At 43.1% G+C, this 24,757-nt stretch overlaps 1 protein-coding gene across 3 annotated transcripts in view; it reads left to right on the top strand.

Moving 5' to 3' along the window:
* The window catches only part of LOC146805541 (ATP-binding cassette sub-family C member 5-like), a 1,766,780-nt gene that overhangs the window by 247,198 nt on the left and 1,494,825 nt on the right, over positions 1-24,757 (top strand). For 2 of the 3 annotated variants that reach the window (XM_085622799.1, XM_085622798.1), the window contains exon 4: positions 2,311-2,458. The exons of the other annotated variant lie outside the window; for it this stretch is intronic. In XM_085622799.1, the coding sequence (XP_085478925.1) occupies positions 2,311-2,458 (148 nt within the window). The remainder of the gene's footprint in view (positions 1-2,310; positions 2,459-24,757) is intronic. 3 annotated transcript variants of the gene reach the window in all.

Raw genomic sequence — 24,757 nt, 5'->3', positions numbered from 1 at the left:
TGGTACGACACGTACTGGGGTGGGGGTACGACTGGAACGTACTGGGGTGTAGGTACACGGGGGGTACGACACGTGCAGGGGTGGGGGGTGTACATTGACGGTGGTACGACACGTACTGGGGTGGGGGTACGACTGGAACGTACTGGGGTGGGGGTACACGGGGGGTACGACACGTACTGGGGTGGGGGGGTGTACATTGACGGTGGTACGACACGTACTGGGGTGGGGGTACGACTGGAACGTACTGGGGTGTAGGTACACGGGGGGTACGACACGTACTGGGGTGGGGGTACGACTGGAACGTACTGGGGTGTAGGTACACGGGGGGTATGACACGTACTGGGGTGGGGGTACGACTGGAACGTACTGGGGTGTAGGTACACGGGGGGTATGACACGTACTGGGGTGGGGGTACGACTGGAACGTACTGGGGTGTAGGTACACGGGGGGTACGACACGTACTGGGGTGGGGGTACGACTGGAACGTACTGGGGTGTAGGTACACGGGGGGTACGACACGTCCTGGGGTGGGGGTACGACTCGAACGTACTTGGGTGTAGGTACACGGGGGGTACGACACGTCCAGGGGTGGGGGTACGACTGGAACGTACTTGGGTGTAGGTACACGGGGGGGTACGACACGTCCTGGGGTGGGGGTACGACTCGAACGTACTTGGGTGTAGGTACACGGGGGGTACGACACGTACTGGGGTGGGGGGTGTACATTGACGGTGGTACGACACGTCCTGGGGTGGGGGTACGACTGGAACGTACTTGGGTGTAGGTACACGGGGGGTACGACACGTCCTGGGGTGGGGGTACGACTCGAACGTACTGGGGTGGGGGTACACGGGGGTACGACACGTACAGGGGTGGGGGGGTGTACATTGACGGTGGTACGACACGTACTGGGGTGGGGGTACGACTGGAACGTACTGGGGTGTAGGTACACGGGGGGTACGACACGTACAGGGGTGGGGGGTGTACATTGACGGTGGTACGACACGTACTGGGGTGGGGGTACGACTGGAACGTACTGGGGTGTAGGTACACGGGGGGTATGACACGTACTGGGGTGGGGGTACGACTGGAATGTACTGGGGTGTACATAGACGGTGGTACGACACGTACAGGGGTGGGGGGGTGTACATTGACGGTGGTACGACACGTCCTGGGGTGTGGGTACGACTGGAACGTACTTGGGTGTAGGTACACGGGGGGTACGACACGTCCAGGGGTGGGGGTACGACTGGAACGTACTGGGGTGGGGGTACACGGGGGTACGACACGTACAGGGGTGGGGGGGTGTACATTGACGGGGGTATGACACGTACTGGGGTGGGGGTTCGACTGGAACGTACTGGGGTGTACCTAGACGGGTGGGGGTATACATACACGGGGGGTACGTGTCGGACGTACGGGGGCTGGGGGGAGTGTTGGGCGCGTATGCGGGCACATGTCTCCATGGTTGCTATGGGTGTTCGGTGCGGACGGTGTTTTTTCCATACGGTTGTACGCTCGGACGCACGGGATGGATCGTGATTCCTCGGTCGGACTTGGCTTTTCACGTTTGTAAGGTAAATCGTCCGAGGACGTGTCGGACACATTTTCCGACCCGAGGACGTGTGGGGAATGATTCCCAGTGCGGTTCGTATGGACTTTTTACCATGCGAATCGTGATTGCCAGTTCGTACGGCACTTGTACGATTCGTACGGTAAAAAGACCCGATACGAGTCGCACGGGGGAATTTTTTACCGGATTGTGATCGGCACCTTACTCTCGAATGCTACTTGTGGCGGGGGGATGGACTCAGATACAGGGAATTCTTAAATATTAAATAATAATTTAGATTATCCCGTTTATTCTAATCCTTTAGCAAAAAGATAGTGACTTTCATTGCTTTAGTTTCAATAGCCTGGAAGCTGTGCAATAGCTTAGCAGTTAAACATAATTCCACACTTTGTTAGAGGATAATGACTTTCTCTTATCTGTAACTACTTCTTTGCACAGCACACGAGAAAGTTCAAACATGTAAAATATCTCTACAGCAGATTCACTATGCAGCATGTCGTACATCTAGTTTCTTGGCAATAAAGTTCAGTGTATTTTACAGTAGTTTCATAAGTGTCCTAGGGCTTCAGAATACACTTGGAAGGTAGCAGAAGGCCCAGGTCCTAACAAGGTTAGTAGCTCCACATTATGCTCAGGGGTGGGTTTTGGAGTCTGTCAGCCCTGCTGGGGTGCAGGAAAAAGGAGCTCTAGAATTTAACAATCCCACATTGACTTTTTTATTATTATTCTGTGACCAGGTTAGAGAAACTTTGGCAAGAAGAACTCCTAATTTGTGGCTCAGAGAAAGCTTCCCTGGCGCGTGTGATGTGGTACTTCTGCCGAACTAGATCTTTGGTTGCATTAGCTTCTATAATCATCACCATGTTGGCAACCTTTATTGGTCCTGTAAGTATATTTCTCTTTACATTTTGTTTTGTATGGTTCCCTTTCATACTTATTGCCTGTTTTGCACATTTTTTAAAGAGAGTATACAGCTAAAACCCGGTTGCATATAAATACGTGTTTTAGATAAAAAAACTAGCAGTGTACTCCATGTGGAAACTGTTTAACACGCTGAGATCAGTGGATTTCTGTATGTGGATCACACTCTTACGATAACTATCTGCCATGCCACAGGTAAAAAAAGTTGAGCATCCACTCCTCTATATAAATATATTTGATGTGATCAAGACTGGGGTGACCTAGTCGAAACGCGTCATGCTGTGGACTTTGCAATAAAGCACGTATAATTCCTTGATACGCTGTGGTCTGTACCTGTTTTTGCAAGAGAAGACTGCATCAGGACTGTGTTTTCTTTATATATATATATATATATATATATATATATATATATATATATATATATATATATATATATATATATAAGAAAACACAGTCCTGATGCAGTATATATATATATATATATATATATATATATAATAATAATAATAATAATAATACAGAAATTTATTGAGCGCGAACAGCTACCTCTGGGGAGGTGTCCCGGCGCTAGCGAGTCCCACAACAAGAGTAAGTAGTCAGGAAGGGGGGCAGAATTATTGCGTAAAAAGCCAGGTTTTTAGGAGTTTCCTAAAACTTGCTTCTGACGTAGCGGATTGGATGGCAGGAGGCAGGGTATTCCAAAGTTTCGCCGTGCCGGCCGAGAAGGATCTGCCTCCAAGTCTCGCTTTCCTTATGTGCGGTACAGTTAGCTTGAGTAGGGAGTTTGAGCGTAGCTCACGTTTTTGGTGGTAGCGAGGAAGTCGGAGTTTCAGATAATTTGGACATGTGCCTTTTAGCGCTCTGAAAGCCAGGGTTAGCACTTTGAACTTAATTCTGCTTGCCACTGGTAGCCAGTGCAGCTCGTGCAGATGCGGAGAGATATGCTGCCTAAAAGGGACCCGTTTTATTAATCTCGCAGCCGCATTCTGCACGATTTGTAAGCGTTGCACCGCATATTTAGGTAGACCAAGATAGAGGCCATTAGAGTAATCGAGTCGAGAGGTGATTGTTGCGTGAACAACCGTTTTCCGGCACTCGAGTGGTAGCAAAGGCAGAAATTTCCGCAAATTTTTGAGTTTATGCAGGCAGCCCGTGGTGAGCTGTTGTATATGCGGCAAGAAAGACAACTTCTCATCCCATTTTACTCCTAGATTTTTTGCATGGGGGCTGGGAGATGGGGCAGGGCCCATTTCCGTTGGCCACCACAGATCCGGAGGGGGATGTTTGGGGTTACCAAAGAATAGCACCTCCGTTTTGCTCGCGTTCATTTTAAGTTTGTTTGTGTTCATCCACTTGGCCACGTCTTGCAGACAGCCCCTGATTTTGCTAAATGCTGCCTCGGACGTGTCTGTGTATGGGAAGACTAATTGCGTGTCGTCCGCGTAGGATATTGCCTTGACCCCCCATTTGGCAATCAAGGTGAAGAGTGGGGCCAAGTATACATTAAACAGCAGGGGGCTGAGTGCCGACCCTTGTGGGACGCCACACCAGAGATTTTTTGGTCCAGAAGAGAAGGGGCCCAAGGCCACTTTCTGGGAGCGATTAGTGAGGTAGGAGAGTAGCCAATTGAGAGCTTTGTCTCCAATACCTATGTCCTTAAGTCGGGTCAGCAATCTGCTGTGATCTACAGTATCAAAAGCAGCTATTCCAATGGCCCAAAGCTTTTGAGGAAGCACTCGACAGCAAATGAAAACCAAAAGGTTTATTTTCACAAAGGAACCAGCATTTGCATTCCAGTAAGCATTCATAGTGCCTGACGCGTTTCAAGGCTCCTGCCTTTTCTTCAGAGGCGACTTACAAGATGTGAATGTTTCCAGAGAGCTTTTTATTCACAGCTGCATGTTGTTTGTTAATTGCTTTGCTCAGTGCGTTTTTTCTTTTCAGTGCATGCTGGAATGAGTAGTTCAGTACAGTTCAATCACGCCCTTTAGTAGGTTCTGTTTAGCCATTCACGCTTTTAAAATTCATTATTTCCTTCAGTGGGACCCAGAGTACAGAGCTGGTTAAATTACCTCACTTGCTGTGCTGCAACAGGCATGGATATAGTTCCCACCAGCAGCCTCTCTCATTCGTGATGGTGCATTCCTCCACGACAGGACTGCTGTGTTGATTTATGTATTCCAATTGCCCAAAGCTTTTGAGGAAGCACTCGACAGCAAATGAAAACCAAAAGGTTTATTTTCACAAAGGAACCAGCATTTGCATTCCAGTAAGCATTCATAGTGCCTGACGCGTTTCAAGGCTCCTGCCTTTTCTTCAGAGGCGACTTACAAGATGTGAATGTTTCCAGAGAGCTTTTTATTCACAGCTGCATGTTGTTTGTTAATTGCTTTGCTCAGTGCGTTTTTTCTTTTCAGTGCATGCTTTGGGCCATTGGAATACATATATATATATATATATATATATATATATATATATATATATATATATATATATATATATATATATATATATATATATATATATATATATATATATATATATATATATATACACACACACACACATAAATCACTCCTGCGATCGCTGTCGGTTATTTTCTTTTCCCGAACTAATCGAAGCAGACACAAATGCAGTTGCCTTATTTCTTTATTCGCCTTCCGCTATATATATATATATATGTATATATATATATATATTATCTACTGGCGGTCGGCAGGAGATATAGTTAGGACCGTGTTTCCATAGGAAATCCGCAACATTCTATTTGGAATAACTTTGGCGCCGGTTGTCGGATCCTCGCGAAATTTTCAAAATAGGTGGGGTGCTCCGCTCCGCTCCTACCCTGAGAGTCTCGGGGGGATTCGTCAAGCGGGGGCTGAGAAAAAAAGGGGGGTCCCAAAATGCGTTTTCCCCATGCAATTTTCCATAGGGACCTTTAGTCCAAGGTACAGCCCGAACGGCTGAACAGAATTACTTGAAATTTGGCAAAGAGGTAGTCCTCAGGTCAGGCATGTGCCTTTTGCATATATGGTGTCAATCTGTTCAGTAGTTCCTGAGAAAATCAAAAGTAAAATCATATACATATCTGGGCGGAGCCTAACCACTCATCTCATCGTGAGATCTGATTGGCTGTCAGTACTTCATCCAAGAAGTGTTGGCAGCCATCTTGGGACCAATATACATGATAGCACCTCATTAAAAAGCATTGCAGTTAATAGAAAGTTTTAAGGCTTTAGTTACATTATAAATCATTTGTTGATGGTACCATACTCATTTTAGGAATTGTGGCGTGTTCTAAGGTGATTTTACCATTTAGTTCACATAACTATAACTCGCACGCCCGCAATGCACTGCTGATGACGTCACATATTACATCACTCATGACATGGTCAGTGACATCACTCATGACATCACTGATGACATCATCCTTGTGATAGAGTGGCGGTCGCGTGAGTTATAGTTATCTGAACTAACTATAACGGGGGAATTTCATTGTTTTTTTACGAGTGAAATATCCACCTAACTATAACAGGTGTGAAACCTATGGTTTTTTAAGTGAATATATATATATATATATATTTATTTATATATATATATATATATATATATATCCAAACACTCCGTTGAAGTGACATGAAAAACAACAACGCTTCACGGCTCCCAATTGCTTCAAGGCAGAGTTCATTTAGGCAAACAACTTTTGGGGTTTCGCTAACCCGTCACGGCCCGCCGTCAAACAAGTGGCTCGAGCTGAAGCAATTTTGTGGTGTGTGGATATATATATATATATATATATATATATATATATATATATATATATATATATATATATATATATATATATATATATATATATATATATATATATATATTTTTTTTATCCCAAATAAACTTGCCCTGTTACTAGGACAAACCCAGCAGCAGAGTGGTACAAAACACCATTTATTTGAAACCGGCAGTGACACTCTGGAAATGTCTCTCTCCTCTCCTGACGCGTTTTGGGGCTGGCAAAGCTCCTTATTCTTAGGACAAACAAACTGGAACAGCGCCGAGTACCTCAGTCAGGCACACTGGATCCTCATTTAAATATTCCCAGGTGGGCTTGTCAAGTGACTCATGACTGCAGGCATGCTGGTACCTGTGGTTTTTTCAGTCCGTGGGCATACAGTATACTGTTCCAGTTTGTTTGTCCTATGAATAAGGAGCTTTGCCAGCCATGAAACGCGCCTGGAGAGGAGAGAGACATTTCCAGAGTGTCACTGCCGGTTTTAAATAAATGGTGTTTTCTACCACTCTGCTGCTGTGTTTGTCCTCGCAACAGGGCAAGTTTATTTGGGATATAAATATATTACCTACTGGCGGTTGCCAGTAGGTAGTTATAGTTAGGACCTATTATCCATAGGAAATCCGCAACATTCTATTTGGAATAACTTTGGTGCCGGTTGATGAATCTTCGCAAAATGTTTAAAACTGGTGGGGCACTCCGGTCCGCTCCTATCCTGAAAGTCTCGGGGTGATTCGTCAAGCGGGGGCCCGAGCAAAAAGGGGGGTCCCAAAACGTGTTTTCCCCATGCAATTTTCCATAGGAACCTTTAATTGCAGCTACAGCCCGAACTGCTGAACGGAATTACACCACACATCACAGGGGGACCCCAATGCATAGTGTTCCCTAGTGTATGTAGGTGTTTTCACTGTATTCTAAGTGTCTTTTAACACAGCACTGGCTCTAGGACTGGTTAGTCAGACTCAGTTACCACCAGTATCTGTCTGAAAAAGTTGAGGGTACAGGATGATTTTGCAACAAGGCTTCTTTCTGCTCTTCTGTTTGTTCTTTCTGCACGTTATCCTTCTTCCTGCACTTTTCTTTGTCTTTGAGGACTTCTGTTGCTTCTTTCTGCATTTCTTTTTTTTCTTTCTGTGCATTTTTTCTTCTTTCTTCACATGTCCTATCTCTGTAGGCATAGTTAGAAATTAGCATTTAAAAAACCTTTGAAATTCACTGAAAAAACCATAGGTTTCACACACGTTATAGTTACGAATTAACATTTAAAAAACCTTGCAAATTCACTTAAAAAACCATAGGTTTCACACATGCTAGCCTTGGTCAGGGGGTCACAGAAGGACCCCTAAGGGAGAAAAAAACAATTTATTTTTTTTTAAATCGCGAGGTGCGCGCACCTGTGACAAACCTGAAAAAAAAAAAATGTCATAAATACATAACTTAGCATTTAAAAAACCGTACAAATTCACTGAAAAAACCATAGGTTTCACACACGTTATAGTTACGAATTAGCATTTAAAAAACCTTGCAAATTCACTTAAAAAACCATAGGTTTCACACATGTTATAGTTACCTGGACATTTCACTCGTAAAAAACCAATGAAATTCCCCCGTTATAGTTAGTGCAGGCAACTATAACTCACGCGGCCGCAATCCTCTGCTGATGACGTCAGATATTACATCACTGATGACATATGTGTCTTTCTGAAAAATAAATATTTGTAATATATGTATAGCTAAAGATTAATGGAAGAAGACATGGGTAAATAAGTGTCTAAATATAGTGATGTCAGTTGGCTCCGCTATATTGACGACGTCTTTGTTGTATGCTATGGTTCCATTGAAAGTGCCCGTGAATTCGTCAATTCTATCAACTGCAACACCTCTAACCTAGAATTCAATGCCAACATCAGTGCAAGGGAGATTGATTTCCTTGATGTCACAGTATACATTGAGACAGGTGAATTACATTCTAAACTTCACCGCAAGGCAACTGCAGGCAATTCTACACTCCATGCCTCTAGCTATCACCCCATACACCTATTAACTAGCATACCCTATGGAGAGATGCTCCGTTTGAGGAGAATTTGCAGCTGAGAATCTGACCTTAACACCTGTCAGGAAGAGGCACATGCTCGCTTTATAGCCAGAGGGTACAGCCCAGCCTCACTTGACAAAGCCAGAACCAGGGCTAACTCAGTACCTAGGAACACACTTCTAGCTCTAAGCCTCTCATTGAATCAGACGGCAATGAAAACAACAATACTGATGTGCAAGCCAAAGATACGGTAGACACCCGTCTGATTATCACCTACTGCAGAGAGGAGTTTGCCATTAAGGCCGTCATCAACAGACATTGGTGTATTGTCCAAACTGATCCAGTTCTTGGCCCTATGAATGCCAATAGACCGACAGTCACTTATCGCAGAGTTCTATCCAAGACAGATGCTCTTGTCAAGAGTAGCCCTGAGGTTTAGCTTAAATCCAACTGGCTCTCCGATGTCAAAGGCTTCTATAAGTGTACCTCATGCAGAGCCTGCCAATTTGGCATAAACACCACCCAAGTAATTGCCAAATTCTGTAACAAGTCCATCATTCTACAACACAAATACACATGCAGGACTGACTTTGCAGTCTACATCCTCTGGTGCAGCTGCAACCTCAGGTACATTGGGAGCACTAAACTCCAAGTACATGTTAGGATTCTACAACAACTTAGGGCAATTGTCAACAATGACCCAAGCTACCCTGTAGCTAGACACTTCAGAGAAATACACAACAATAATCTTGATCACCTACAGTACTTTGTGATTGAAAGTGTACCAACACTGAGACGCGGAGGCAACCGCGAAAAGAAACTGTGGCAACTTGAATCCCGCTACATTTTAGAGCTTGACACCAAGGCCCCTTATGGGTTAAACAGTAGCGATGATCTGTACAACTATCTGTGAAGTATCTCCACTTGTGCTGTTATTCAGTCGTGTAATACAAGTTGTGATATTATTTCCTTTAGCTGTCTCCTTTTATCTTTCCTATTTACTGACCTTTCGTTCCTGTAGTACTCAACTCTACTTGCGGGCACATGATGACCATCCTTTCCACGTTATGACATCTGCATTATTTATTTGCTCATTTTTCATGAACTCAATACCGAGGAAATTGTGATGCTATTTGTTTTATTTTGCTTCCATATAGTTTGTTGCTTATTACATACCTCGTCAGTAGTTATCGTCTTTTATCCCGCCCAGGGTGCTAACCCGATTTAGCTCCTTAACGCATTACGCTGATATTGTTGCACATGCCTGTAGCTAATGTCACTTGGTGACTCGTCCCCCATACCTCAATCGGATGACTCACTTTATCGATCAGCGAGGAATGCGTGTCTATAATTAGCATCCGATAATTTACCACACAATATTTCCGTGTTGCTCTGCATCATGCTGCTTACTCTCTCATGTGATCAAGGTCGTGGCAACACGGCCGAAACGCGTCATGCCGATCCATATGGTATAAACCTACACTAAAACCTACTCTCAGCGTGCTGTGGTCTGTACCTGTGTACCTGCACAAATTCAGACTAATGGGAATTTGTTTTTTCATATACATATATATATATATATAGATATATATATACACACACACACACACATATTTATATATATATATATATATATATATATATATATATAGAGAGAGAGAGAGAGAGAGAGAGAGAGAGAGAGAGAGAGAGAGAGAGAGAAAGAGAAAGAGAGAGAGAGAGATGCACCAAACGTCTTCTGCTCAAAAAGGGAGATAAGCTGTGTGTACCATCGCAAGTGTATGAATACATTAAAAAACAGTTGAATACAAAGGGGCAATCTTTTGTGCAAATTCTGTAAGAATAGGGGATGATACATACAGGAATGTACTGCAGCTATAACATGATCTGCAGGGCACATTGAGCTGGAATATATTTATGGCAAACTTTTAGACATGATTGTTCTGCCTACTCTACATTTTCATTTTCAGGTAAACGGCAAGTGGCGGACAGTACTACCTATGCAAGCTTGCGATCCCCTATGAAGAATATGGATTTGTGCACAATAGAGTACAAATAAATAAACAAGAATGAATATGCAAATCGTATACATGCCTAGTGGAAGAAAACAGTAGAGGCAGCCGGAAATTGACTAATATTCTTATGGAGCCCCATTTGATGATAGCATACAAAGGGTCACTTAAATAATTATTAACGCAACCAAGCAATTCCACAAAATCATATGTAAGCAACCAGTGCCCATAACACACATACCAAAAAACAAGTTTGTCCAGGAATGAAACATACATTTACACATGTTAAAAATAAAAAGCAATTAGTATAAAATGCATTTCTCGATCCAGGCTCTGTTAGAAATACATGGACACTCTCCTAGATACAGTCGAAGAGTGAAAAACGGAGAACACATCTGCCATACCCAAAAAGAGATGTGCCTGCAGTATACTGCAGGCTAAGGAAAGGTAAAGATGCCCCACAGATAAACCAATTATTACCAACTACGAAGGGAAATAAATAAAGAGGGAAGAAACGAAATATGCAAAAGAAAATGATCAGAACTGTAAATAGCCCCAGGAAGCAGGCTGAAAATAAAGACCTGTATATGTAATATATTCAGCTCATACAATCAACCTAGGAGTACATGCATCTCTACTTCTTGGTTGAAGCCTCCTGGCTGTCGACTGTTCAACAGGCTGATATATTCTGATTCCAACCTCCTCAGTGTGCGTTCCCTGTCTCTGCCTCTGGTACTCAATACCACCCTGTCAATTCCAAAAAAGGAAATCTCATGAGTGTCCAGGGAATGAAGTTGGTGCCAGTGACGTGCAACTGGATAATTAGCATATTTGTTTCTCACTGCACGTAAGTATTCAAGGTTTCTGTTCTTCGCTGGGAACATTGTACTTCCCATATATTATAACCCACAGGGATAGACTAAAACATAGATCACAAAAATCGCTGTTACAAATAATTAACATTTGATTTTCACCTCTCTACCTATGGGTAGTGCGTATGTTTTTCTGTTTGGGCTATGTGCACACGCCTTGCACTTTCCACATCTGTAGAACCCTTGTTGCTCTTTGAGCCAGGAACCTGCTCCCCCCTTTGACTTATGGAGGAACTATGCACCAACATGTCATTAAGGAACCTGCTCCTCTTGTGCGTTATCTGTGGATGGGGACTCACCATATGTCATATAACTTGGTCAGATTTGACCAATTTCCAATGTTTATCCAACATCTGTCCCACAGAGTCGAATTTGCTGTTAAATATGGTTATGAGTCTCACCACCTTGTCATCTTTCTTTCTACATTTGGGTATCAGCAAGCCTTCTCTGTTTGTGCCTGCCATCTTTGTGCAGGCTGTCCTGATTGCTTTAGCTGGGTATCCTCTGGACCTAAATCTCCCTATCATTCTGGCTGGCTTTTCTTCAATGGCCTCAGGGGTGCTATTGTTCATTTTAGCCCTGAGCAATTCCCCATAGGGGATGCTCCAATTGCTTGGATGGATGATGGCTACAAGCATGTAAAATGCTATTTCCAGCAGTATCTTTCCTGTAAAGGTTTGTGCGGATGGTACTCTCCTCTGCCGTAACCGGAATTTCTAGAAACTCCATTGTTGTGTTGTGCGACTTTCATGTGAACTTAGGCTCAACTTGTTGGTATTAATCCAATTTAGAAAAATGTCCAAGACTTTTTGTGGCCCGTCCCATATTATGAACAGGTCATCAATGTAACAAGCCCAGAATGCCAGGCGTTGTGTCCGTTTTGTGTTTGCCTCTGTCCAAATGTGCTGGGCCTCCCACCACCCCATGAAAATGCCTGCATAACTTGGAGCAAAGCAACTTCTCATGGCAGTCCCAGTAAGTTGCTTATGCAACTGATCTCCAAATAGAAAGATGTTATTCTCTTTTTTTTTTTTTTTTTTTTTATTGATGCACTTAGATGTTACATAACATTAGACAGAAACATATATTACCAACAAATAAACATATGCTAGATCTTCAAAGCGACCAAAACCAAATAAAGACATATCAAAAACAGGGAACAGGGAGGCGTTCTGTACATACATTCAACAATACAATATACATCAATCTCTTGGTCTTCCAACAATCCAGTCAGAGATTGGAGACCATATCTTTTTACCGAAGTCCTGTTTTTTCTTCCCTTTCTGAGCATATAGGGATATTTCGATGTTATATATACCCAATAATCTAGATAACCATAGCTGGAAAGAGGGGGCATTTATATCTTTCCACCCTGAGGTGATTAATATCCGAAGTACTGCTACAGTTAAGAAGACCAGAGCTTCCTCAGATTTCCCAAGTTTTAATCTATTATCTATACCCAATATCATCAGAGAAGAGGACCATTCAATCCTTCGACCAGGTACCTCCACCCAGAATTTCGCTATCTCTCCCTGAATAGCTGATAACGAGCTACAGTTATAAAACATGTGCATCAGATCTGCTTGAGCCAAATTACATCTGGGGCACCTGTCATCAGCTTTAACCCCCCACATAAATAGCTTTGCTGGAGTAAAATATAGATCAAACAGGGTTTTATAATGCTGAGCCCTCAAATTCGTAGAACGGAAGATTTTTTTATTCAGATAAAGTGCCATATCTAAATCCACATCGGGGTTATCCAACTTCCGTACAAGAATATTCTCCATTTTCTCGATATCGCTTTGAAGTTCATCCAGCAGAGACAGATAGATAGTTTTAATTCTTATGCCCCCTGTTACCAACATGTCGATCAGAGGGACTTTTGAAGCTATTGACCACCTGATTCTTAAAGCTTTAATAACACTAGCAAGTTGAACATAAGAGAGCCAATGACTTGAGGGGATAGCAGCTCTACTCTGAAGGGCTTCGAAGCTGATCAACCCTTCTGCCCCCACTATATCTCCTAATGTGCTAATTCCATGCTCCTGCCAGATCCGGATATTCCTCTCAAGACCTCTCCCCCGAAATAAGCTCGAATTACTAAGGTAGAGATGCAAATGAATTTTGGGGATTTTAAAGAGACAAGATATAGCTCTCCAGAGTCCCCATACTCCTTCCAATATCTTAAAACGTGGTCTTTTATAGTACCTGCGTTCAACCTCACACACCAGAAGACCATATGCTTTCCTTCCAACTAATAGCTCATAAATAGATGGTGGGGTCTGTAGATCTCCGTTCCCTGAATCATTGGGTTGAGTAGGTTGAAAAAGAATAAGCATTTCCGCCAACAGGCAGGACCAGTGATACAGTCTTAAATTAGGTAGGGTAAGCCCCCCCCTATCCCACGGAAGTGACAAAAGGTTTGTGGAGCGTCTGATTTTCCCGTATTGCCAAACAAATCTAATGAATATTGATTCTAGCCACTTAATAATTTTTTCCTCTACTAACAAAGGTATAGCTCGAAAGAGATATAGAATTTTTGGAAACATTGTCATTTTGAGAACGTTGACCCTGCCTATCAATGAAAGATGTAGAACATCGATTCTTTTCAGATCTGCTTCGATCATTTTCCCAAGTGGGATAAAGTTTTCTTCTGTAATCCTATTGACTACTGCGTTAATTCTAACTCCCAGATAGATTGCTGAATCCATATATCTGGAGTCGGCTTTAACTATATTTGCTGTGCAGACAATTTGAGTTTTAGATTCGTTTAACAAATACCCAGACTTATTACCAAAAGTTTTAGCCAACTGAACCAAAACCCCAAGTGCCTGTTGCGGGTTTGTTGTAATCACCGCCAAATCATCGGCATATGCCATAATTTTATTTTCAAATCCATTATATATCACTGGTTCTATCAGGGGGCTGGCTAAGATCTCCCGAATGAGAGGGTCGATATAAAGAGCAAAGAGGATAGGGGAACAAGGACAGCCTTGGCGCGTACCTCTCGTTATATAGATTTTCTCAGAACACTCACCCATGACCACAATCCGGGCAGCTGGATCACCATACATTGCCCGCAGTGCTGTAATACAATTCTTGCCAAAGCCCCTACCGATTAAAATCTGCCAAAGAAAATTCCACCCCACACGATCAAAGGCTTTCTCAGCATCGAGCAGGATCATGGCCATCTCTCCCCCCATCGCAGACTGAATATCAAATAGAGCTATTGCCCTCCTAATGTGGTCTGTAGTACCACGCCCAGGTACAAATCCATGCTGCCATGGGGAGACGAGATCACCGATGACCCTGCCCAGTCTTTTAGCCCATATTTTAGAATATAACTTCGTGTCTGAATTTATTAACGAGATTGGGCGATAGGAGCCCGGTTTTTCCCTTGGTTTCCCTTTCTTATGGAAAACCACTATGTTTGTTTCTTTCCATGATTCCGGGACCACTCCTGTACCCATTATCCCATTAAAAAGATCAATAAAAAGCGGGGTAATCTCTGCCTCAAAACATCGATAGACCTCCAAAGGTATTCCATCAGGTCCTGCTGCCTTGCCGATGGCTGACTCCTGCAGGGCTTCCGCTATATCACTCCCGGAAATATCCTTCTCTATCTCTTCTCTAGCAATATCCCCTAAACGAGGGCCATTATCAACAATCTCCTCTATCCAAGGTTCATTCGATGTAATCTCTGTATATAATTTTTGATAATAATTCTTAAAAACCTGGAGGATATCTGAAGGGTCTGTATATTCTATGCCATTTTCTTCCATCTGAGATTTAATATTTTTTGCCTTGCCCTGCCGTATTTGTAAAGCTAATATTCTACCTGCCTGTTCACTCGTTTCATACCGTTTAGCCCTAGACGATTGGTACTCCAACATTGCCCTCTGAGTAACCTCCTTCTGTAGTTCTGCTCTAGCTACCAATAATAACCTATAGCTCTCCTTGCTAGCCCGACTTTGAGCAATATCAGAGGTATGTTGTTCCTCTGCAGCTGATAGATCCTTCACACATTTTTCGACCTTACTCCTATCCTCTTTTCTCAACCTTGCTGCACAGCTTATTGTTTCACCTCTAATAGCGGCCTTGAAAGCCTCCCATACTCCATTTCGGGATGCACTATATCTATTGGCATCAAAGAAATCAATCACCCATTTTCTGATATGGTCGACAAAGCGGGTATCCAATAACAGCTTCCTTTCAAACGTCCACCTTGTCCGAGTTTTTGGTGCTCCTACCATTTGTACTGACAAAACCAGAGGGTTATGATCCGACAGGAACTTAGGAAATTTAGAAATTTCTACCCTATTAATTTCTGAAGAGGATATAAAAAAATAGTCCAGTTTTGAATATTTTTGAAAAGGGTTTGAAAAATATGTAAAGCCAGATTTAAAAGGTTCTTTGACACCCCACACATCAATCATCCCATGTGAATCCATAAGGGCTTTTATAGCCCTAAATACTCTCGGTTTTCGTCCAGTATAAGCTATGTTACTGGCCCAATCAGCCGAGATATTCATATCCCCACACAATATTATAGGGGTTAACCAGTTAACCAGCTCCATTTCTTGGAAATCAAAAATCTCGGGGTCGTCACAGTTTGAGCCATAGACAACACACAGTGTCAAGCCTATTACCATCTCCACCAATAGCCATCTCCCACTGCTATCCGTTTTAGTTCTTCTAACACCGCCCATGGAGGTCCTGGCTAAAACAGCGACCCCCCTAATTGTTGATGATTGAGTAGTACAAGCTAATAGCTCAAAGCCATTGATATGCATAAGACTCCTTCGAGCCCAGGGGAGGTGAGTTTCTTGCAAACACAAAACATCGAAATTATTAAACTTCACAAACAGTGCCAATTTGTTACGTTTCTTCCAGTCGTTCATCCCCCCTATATTAACTGAGCAGATTTTAATACCTGTCATCCCTAAAATATATACATATAACAAAAACCATCTGACCCTTTGGCGATTTAGCACTAATTTTAATCATCCTAAACTGCCTACAAATATAGCAAATTTTTATTTCCTTTTCTACCAACATCATATTGCATCTAGTTTTTCCATTTTTTGTTGACCCACCACCCTTACCCAACCCACCCCCCCCACCCTATGCCACCCCCCTTCTTGAGAAGCGCTCAGACCTAGTCTGTGCTTAGGATGGTGCGCGTGATTTGCAGTGACGACTGGCTGTTGAAACCAAGAAAACAAACAAAAAAATAAACAAAACAAAAAAATTACTCTTAGGTACCATCGAGGCTCCACCATTATTGTAACCATCATAGTATCGATGGTCTAACCCCCATCATCTTGTATTTAAACAAGGTGGGTACTAGAAGACAATCTAGAATATAAACCCAACTCCGGCCTACTTAACATACGGTTCCATTTTGTCAAGAGAATCCAAATACTCTTTTGCCTTGATTTCTGAGGAAAAAAAGATCGTCTTCCCTGCATTGATTATTTTCAGCTGAGCCGGATTTATCAAATAAGCTTGTATCTTTTTATCCTGAAATAGACTTATCATCCCTCTTAGTCTCCACCTACGCTCCACTGTCTTATGGCAGAAATCAGGACGGACAAAGAAGGAGACCCCTTCCCCGCTTCTTTTAGAGTCTGGTCTGGCTTTTTCTGCGATGGATTGCCTCAAAATAAAGTTACCAAAAAAAACCAACACAGCCCTAGGCTTATCTCCTTCCTTAGATTTTTTACGAACAGTGAAGGGAGTATGGTGGACCCGTTGAATTTCACTCGCCCAATTCCAATCAGAAAGCTCTGGGAATGCTTGCTCAAAGAGTTTGACCATGTATGCTTTAATATCCTGACCCTCAATTCCTTCAGGTATTCCCAAAACTCTCAGGTTGTTCCGTCGTAACCTGTTCTCCATCTCCTCCATTTTCCACTGCATGTCAGCAACCTGTGCAGATTGGGACTTTACTTGGCTAATCGCCTCTGCTGACTCTGTCTCAGTTGACACAATTCTCTGCTCCAAATTGGTTACTCGATCCCCTATATTTGCACATGTTTTAGATAATTTCCTAACAACACCCTGGATCTTCCTCATAGCGACTTGGGCTTTGCGATTGTCCTGACGGGTCTCCTCTCGGTGTGAGATTATCTCTTTGTGAATGGCTTCTAACATAGTCATATGAGCAGTGTCCATATTGGGAGAGCCCTGTAGAGCCAGAGTAGAAGAATGATCCCAGCTGAGCTCGCCTTGAGGGTTAACATGGACTAGAGGTTGCTTTTTCCCGGGAGGACACGCCGGGGGTCTAGATGTAATTACGGGGGGGTCTAGCTCTAATTCACTTTCAGAGTCCAAAAAGGAACTACACTCAACATCATCATCCTCGGACCACTCTGCCCCCTCTGAGACAGAGAAAAAACATTCGCTGGAATCTTTATCTTTATCTTTATCCTTTCCCTTTTCTCCTTCATTTTGATGTGCCCCAGTGCCAAAGCCAGTACCCGAGCCGGCGACCGCAATCAACAAAGCTGACTCCCCGGCTTCTTGTGGACACAGCTCCCTTTCGAAATTATTGAAGTCCTGCTCAGGAAGGGCTCTATTATCGCTTGCAACCTCCTGGAGCCTGAGATTTTTTTTAATCTCATCCCCAATAGTCAGACCATCGATATTTTCCCCCCCAATAATCGGGCTATGTGCCAAGGATAGTGCCTGCTCGCAAATGGTGAGTCCGTCCTTTAAATTATTTATATTGACAGTCTCGATCGTCCCCGTCTCCGACAGAACACTATCCCTCCTGTATTCAGTTACTTTCGACTTTGAACCCTCCTGCTCCTTACCGGTTCTTGAGAAGATGTCAGCAATCGAGGCTGTTGAGGATATGGCTTGTCTGGTTCTCCCCAGAGTTTGTTGGCTTTTTTTTGATGAGCCTAGTCGAGATACTTTCCCACTCAATTCGTCAATCCCTGCCGTACTTTCACCTTCTTGTACATGTTTTCTCCTTTGGGTGGCCGTTTTTCCACCTACTGCCACTTTTGGCGCCATTGAGCTTTCTCTCCTGGCAAACCACTTCGAAAACACCAGGACCGCACAACAAGCGCCCTCTGGACCGATACAATGCTCCGCTGCAATCCGCCTGGGACGCCTGGGACGCTGACCAGAAAACAAGCTCCGCCCCCCTACTCGTCCGGCACAGCCCGCAGGTGCGAGAGCCGCAATCGCTGACACCGGCGCTTGGGTGATTCTGCTCCTCCCGGAGCAACAGAATACCAGGTACGAAGAAACCACCACTTTCGGCATCCCCAAAGCGTATATGCCGGGAGACAATCAGAGCAGGGACAGGGATAACGCCTCAATCGTTATAATCCTAGCGAGCCGTCACTGCATCTCTCGCAACGGCTAAGGATTAGCCGCCATCTTGCTTCCCGAGATAGCTAGGAGTCAGAAAGAAAGATGTTATTCTCTAGGCAAAATCTGAACATGCTGAGAAGCATCATGGAGTGATCGTATACTGCAATCGGTTTGTTCCTAAAGAAATATCTTCAGGCCTCAATACCCGGTTCATGATCAATACATGTGTACAAGGATGCTACGTCAATTGTAACCAAGATATAACTGGTCTTCTAGGGAATATTCTGTATTTTTGTTAGGATATCAGTGCTGTCCTTGCAATATGCTGGGAGGCTCAGGACATTAGGGCATAGGAAAAAGTACAAATATTTTAATGAAATCTCTAATAAGCTGTTGTTGGTTGATATGGTAGGTCTGCATGGGGGTCTGTTTTATGTTTATGGACCTTTGGCAGCATATAAAAGTATGATGTGGTGGGATGCTTAACCATAAGGAATTGGAACTCATCAGTGTTTAGTAAACCCTGTTCGTGCCTGCCAGAGAGCAGAATGTGATATTGTGTGATGGCCTGTTTGTGCACCATAGCTGATGACCTCTCATAGCTACCTGACAGTTCCAGCTGATTATATCTATTTATGTCTCATAAAACCACATTACCCCCTTTCTCTGCAGGCTTGATGGCAAATGAGGTTTTCATGCCCAGGGACATAAGTGTTGCCCGCTGACCTGTTGTGAGAGTTTTGGCAAAATCATAGCCACTGCTCAGCTATATATATATATATATATATATGAGATCCACAATCCTGAAACAATCCCAGTCACGGGCGCGAAGACAGGTATGGACCACACACTGAGAGAAAAGGTTTTTCCATTTATTGTTTGCAGATAAAAACGTTGCTGTTACAAGCAAGTGCCCAGCCTGACGCGTTTCGACTGCCCCACGGCAGTCTTGATCACATTATATATATATATTCACTGAAAAAACCATAGGTTTCATGGAGGTTATAGTTAGGAATTGGCATTTAAAAAACCTTTGAAATTCACTGAAAAAAACAAAGGTTTCAGGGGCGTTATAGTTAGGAATTGGCATTTAAAAAACCTTAGAAATTCACTGAAAAAACCATAGGTTTCAGGGGCGTTATAGTTAGCTGGACATTTCCCTCGTACAAAACCCTAGAAATTCCCCTGTTATAGTTAGGTCAGCTAACTATAACTCGCGCCCCCGCAATGCACTGCTGATGACGTCACATATTACATCACTCATGACATGGTCAGTGACATCACTGATGACATCTCAAATGACATCACTGATGACTGATGGGTTTTTCAAACATATTTTTTAATATTTTTAAAAATATATTTTTAACTATATGTTCAAAACTTTATTTTATATATTTTTTTCATGTTTTTGGATCCGCGCACCCTATGCGCACCGTTCTCGATCCCTACGTGTTAGCATCCGCGCATGGTATGCGTTGGGTACGTGTTTAGTGCGCGAGCACAATGCGACCGGTACGCCACTCCCAGCCTATACGTGACACGTTTGATGTACGTAACGCGACGTTTACGCGCTTCCGCGATGCATCATCTGCATCTATGACGCGGTAGGTGCGCGGATCCCGCGAAATATTTAACATTTAAACAAATATATATATGTATTTCATGTGAATATTAATTGAAGACAAACTCTATTGGTTAAACATTTCAACCCTTTCCAAATGACATAAATTTGAACCCTTCCCCCAATCTGCCTTCTGCCCGTTACCATAGAAACAGGTCATGGCACACAGGTCACAAGTTCAGCACACAGTGTTGCTAATCAAGACAGCAAGTGTGCTTGACTTTTCAACATATCAGCTTATCATATATAATGTTCCTTACAATCAGTTTTTGTTAACCAATAAGAATCATGCGTTTAAAAAACAGAAATATACACCCTACCTTTCAGTGTAGAAGGTTGTCAAACAACCAATGATTTCTTGTCTTTTTTCAAAACTGCATCTTAGCCACCATTTTAGAAACATCTTACTTTCCAAACTGCCATTTCATTTACAGAGACCATCTGAGTGCATCCAGACCTCCTTTCAAGATGCTTAGAGTGTGTATTGTGGGACACAGCTATATTTTCTGGAGCCAAAGGTATGCAGAAAACAAAGGCATTCACAAAGACCTAGGTTTGCCAAATGTAGACATTAAATGGATTGGACAGAGAGGGTTAAAGTGGCACCAATTGATGCCATTGGTGAAATCCTTCATGCATATCCAACACCCTGACCTCATAATAGTGCACTGTGGTGGCAATGACCTAGGCACTTTGACTGGGGTAGGTCTGGAAATCCTTATGAAGGATACCTTTGGAGAACTGATTTCACTTTTCCCCAAAACTGCCTTTGTGTATTCTAACATATGCCAAAGGCAGAAATGGAACTGGTCCGATCATTTTTGTCCACAAATTGAGAAAGCTAGGAAACATGTGAATAAATCTGTTTCTGCTTTTCTCCGAGACTATAGAATGGGGTCCATTTAAAATAACAATCTGCGCTTTCATATGCAAGAGATGTATAGGAGAGATGGAGTACACTTTACTGATGAAGGAAACAGAGTCTTCCTCAACAACTTTAGACGCTGTATAGGTACTTACTTATAAGTACCAAAAACTCTCAATGAACACAACGGCTCTTTTTAGAGCCACTCAAGAACAAAACACTTAAGCTTGATCTTTATCTCCCAAAAATTTCAATTTTTTTTTCTTTGGATCCGCGCACCCAACGCAAGAGAATCCGTGCACCCAACGCGTTAGGATGCGCGCACCCTGCGCGCATTTTCGCCGTTTAAAAAAAAAAGAAAAAAAAGGAGGCCCTAAGCACCTCTAGAGGGTCAGAGTATTTCCACTCTGCCCCTTTTAAATGTTTTACACACTTATTCCCCTTGCTTCTTCAGCCTCGCTTCTACCGAGGCAGAAAATGGGCGCCAACAGTTCCTGGTTTCAAATGTAGACAGACACTTGACAGCCAATTAGCATTCAGCGCGCGATCGGGAGGGTGCGCGCTCGGTTCGGGAAGGGTGCGCTTACGGTGCGGGTAGGGTGCGCGGATCCTCCCCGGCCATAGATATCACTAACTATTTTACACTAATTTTCTCAGGAACTACTGAACAGATTTACACCATTTATGCAAAAGGCACGAGTCTGAACTGAGGACTACCTCTTTGCCAAATTTAGTGTCATTCCGTTCAGCGGTTCAGGCTGTAGCTGCGACAACAGATGCTATGGGAAATTGCATGGGGAAAACGCGTTTTGGGACCCCCTTTTTTCTCGGCCCCCGCTTGACGAATCACCACAAAACTTTCAGGGTAGGAGCGGAGCGGAGCTGGCCAAGCGTTTGGAAAATTTCGCGAAGGTTCGTCAACCGGCGCCAGACTTATTGGGAATAGAATGTTGCGGATTTCCTATGGAAAATAGGTCCTAGCTATAACTATCTACTGGCGACCGCCAGTAGATAATATATATATATATATATATATATATTACCTACTGGCGGTCGCCAGTAGGTAGTTATAGTTAGGACCACGTTTCCATAGGAAATCCGCAACATTCTATTTTGAATAACTTTGGCGCCGGTTGACGAATCCTCGTGAATTTTTCAAAATAGGTGGGGCGCTACGCTCCGCTCCTACCCTGAAAGTCTCGGGGGGATTCGTCAAGCGGGGGCTGAGATAAAAGGGGGGTCCCAAAACGCGTTTTTCCAATGCATTTTTCCATAGGACCTTTAGACACAGCTACAGCCCGAACGGCTGAACAGAATTACTAGAAATTTGGCAGAGAGGTAGTCCTCAGGTCAAGGAAGTGCCTTTTGTAGGTTTGGTGTAAATCTGTTCAGTAGATTCTGAGAAAATAGCCTTTAAATCAATATATATATCTGAGCCAGCTTACGGTGCGCTTACCGTACGCGTACGGTGACGTGCTCGAGCGCGATTCTGATTGGCTGTTAGATCTTAGTAAACATTCGAATCGGTCGAAACCAGGAAGCGGCGGCCGCCATTTTCTCTCTCGCACTCAGAGTGTGGATTACAAAACAAAGGGCAAAAACATGTAAAGGAGCTGTTTAGCCAGCTCCAAAGCACCTAGCCATGTAGAGGGAGTCCCCAAAGATACCCCAAGGCCAAAAACGCAATTTTAATTTTTTCGTTAATTTCGCCGATTACGCTTACCGTACGCGTACGGCAAAAAATTATAGAAAAAAAACAAATTATCCACACCCTCCCTACCCCGTGTGCAAATGGTGCCCGAAGGGCACCATTTGTGCATGGCTTATAAAATTAAAAAAAAAAAAAAATTTAACCTTTCACAACGAAGCGCATCATATGTCCTCCATGTGCGCACGGTGCGCGAAGCGCATCGTGCGTACATGGCCCATCTAGCGTAACGTGGGCACGCGGTGCGCGTAGCGCACCGCGTGCCCACCGTGCGCGCACGGCACTAACTGCGTAAAGTGGGCGCGCGGTGCGCGAAGCGCACCGCGTGCTCACTGTGCGCGCACGGTGCACGAAGCGCACCGTGCGTGCACGGAACGAACTGCGTTAAGTGGGCGCGCACGCCACGAATGGCGTAAAGTAACTTAGCATTTAAAAAAACGTACAAATTCACTGAAAAAACCATAGGTTTCACACACGTTATAGTTAGGAATTAGCATTTAAAAAACCTTGCAAATTCACTGAAAAAACCATAGGTTTCACACATGTTATAGTTAGCGGAAATTTTACTGATAAAAAACCAATGAAATTCCCCCGTTATAGTTAGTGCAGGAAACTATAACTCACGCGACCGCAATCTTCTGCTGATGACATATGTGTCTTTATGAAAAAAAAATATTTGTAATATATGTATAGCTAAAAATTTATGGAAGAAGACATGGGCAAATAAGTGTCTAAATACAGTATTAGCATCAGCAGAGGATTACGGTCGCGTGAGTTATAGTTTCCTGCACTAACTATAACGGGGGAATTTCATTGGTTTTTTATCAGTAAAATTTCCGCTAACTATAACATGTGTGAAACCTATGGTTTTTTCAGTGAATATATATATATATATATATATATATATGTGCACAGGATGGATCCCTTTGTGACGCCGGCGCTCAGTTTTTCGCGCGGTGCAAAATCCATACGACAGGATCCAGTCGTTTAATATTTAAAGGTGGGTTTCTAGTCCTTTGGCTTTTGGACTAGAAAAGGATTGCACTCACTCGTAGTAGTTTGATGGAAAGGTCTTTATTCTTGCCAAAAACCCAACGCGTTTCACCTCTTCACGGAGGCTTGATCACGGGATATAGTTACATTGTATGTCTGTCTTTTATGTTTGACATATTGGCATTTCCTGTTTAATTACCAATTGCATTGTGGTCAGTGTAGTTTATATACAGTGTAAAATTATATTTTAAACAGTGCTCAAAAATTAAATTCTTAATTGATCTAAATTATACATAAGCGGACTCATGATAAGACGGAGTTTATTCATGATGCTTAGAGTTGATTTATTCTGCTCTCTGGTGAGCATGGATTCCATCATCCCATCGGTTTTCATTATTCAATTGTGATAATGAATGTGAGGATCTTTTACAGTTCTGTACTCTTCAGTGAGTGTATTTTACAGTTCAACGAGGTTTTTGAGGTTTTTTAAGTGTGGGGTGAAGGTCCTGCAGTCACACTTAATTTTTGTTCTTAAACATTAATGCCCAGCCATCAGGATACAAGTGGAGAACTCCTCCAAGAATGGGGTGAACATCTCTTGGAATCCTCAACTGGCCTAATCATCATACTAATTAAACACATCGATAAATCCCTCAAAACAATAAGAGATGAACTAAAAAATGTGGAAGAAGAAATTGGCAAACTAGAACTAACGGAGGAACATCAAAAACTTAAAGCAGATATCCTAAAAAATCTGGATAAACATGAAGCAAGAGTAAAACTGAGGAAACAGATCAAATTTCAACGCGACAAAGCGGATTTTGAGGAAGGTAGAATATTCACCCTCAACAAGTCACATCAAGAGAGAAAGAGAAAACCACAAGCAGAGGCAAACACCCAAGAGACATCCAGTTTTGACTCCTCATCAAGCGCGGACATCAGCGAAGGGGAAATGAACACACCCCCCACTGCAGAAACCGGAAAAAAGACCAATTTTTTAATGGAGATGCGTTTAGCTTTAGAACAGCAAAACGCCAGCAA

The sequence above is a fragment of the Triturus cristatus genome, chromosome 8, assembly GCF_964204655.1.
Source record: "Triturus cristatus chromosome 8, aTriCri1.1, whole genome shotgun sequence".
Lineage (NCBI taxonomy): Eukaryota > Metazoa > Chordata > Amphibia > Caudata > Salamandridae > Triturus > Triturus cristatus.
This window is presented reverse-complemented; position numbering and strand designations above follow the sequence as displayed.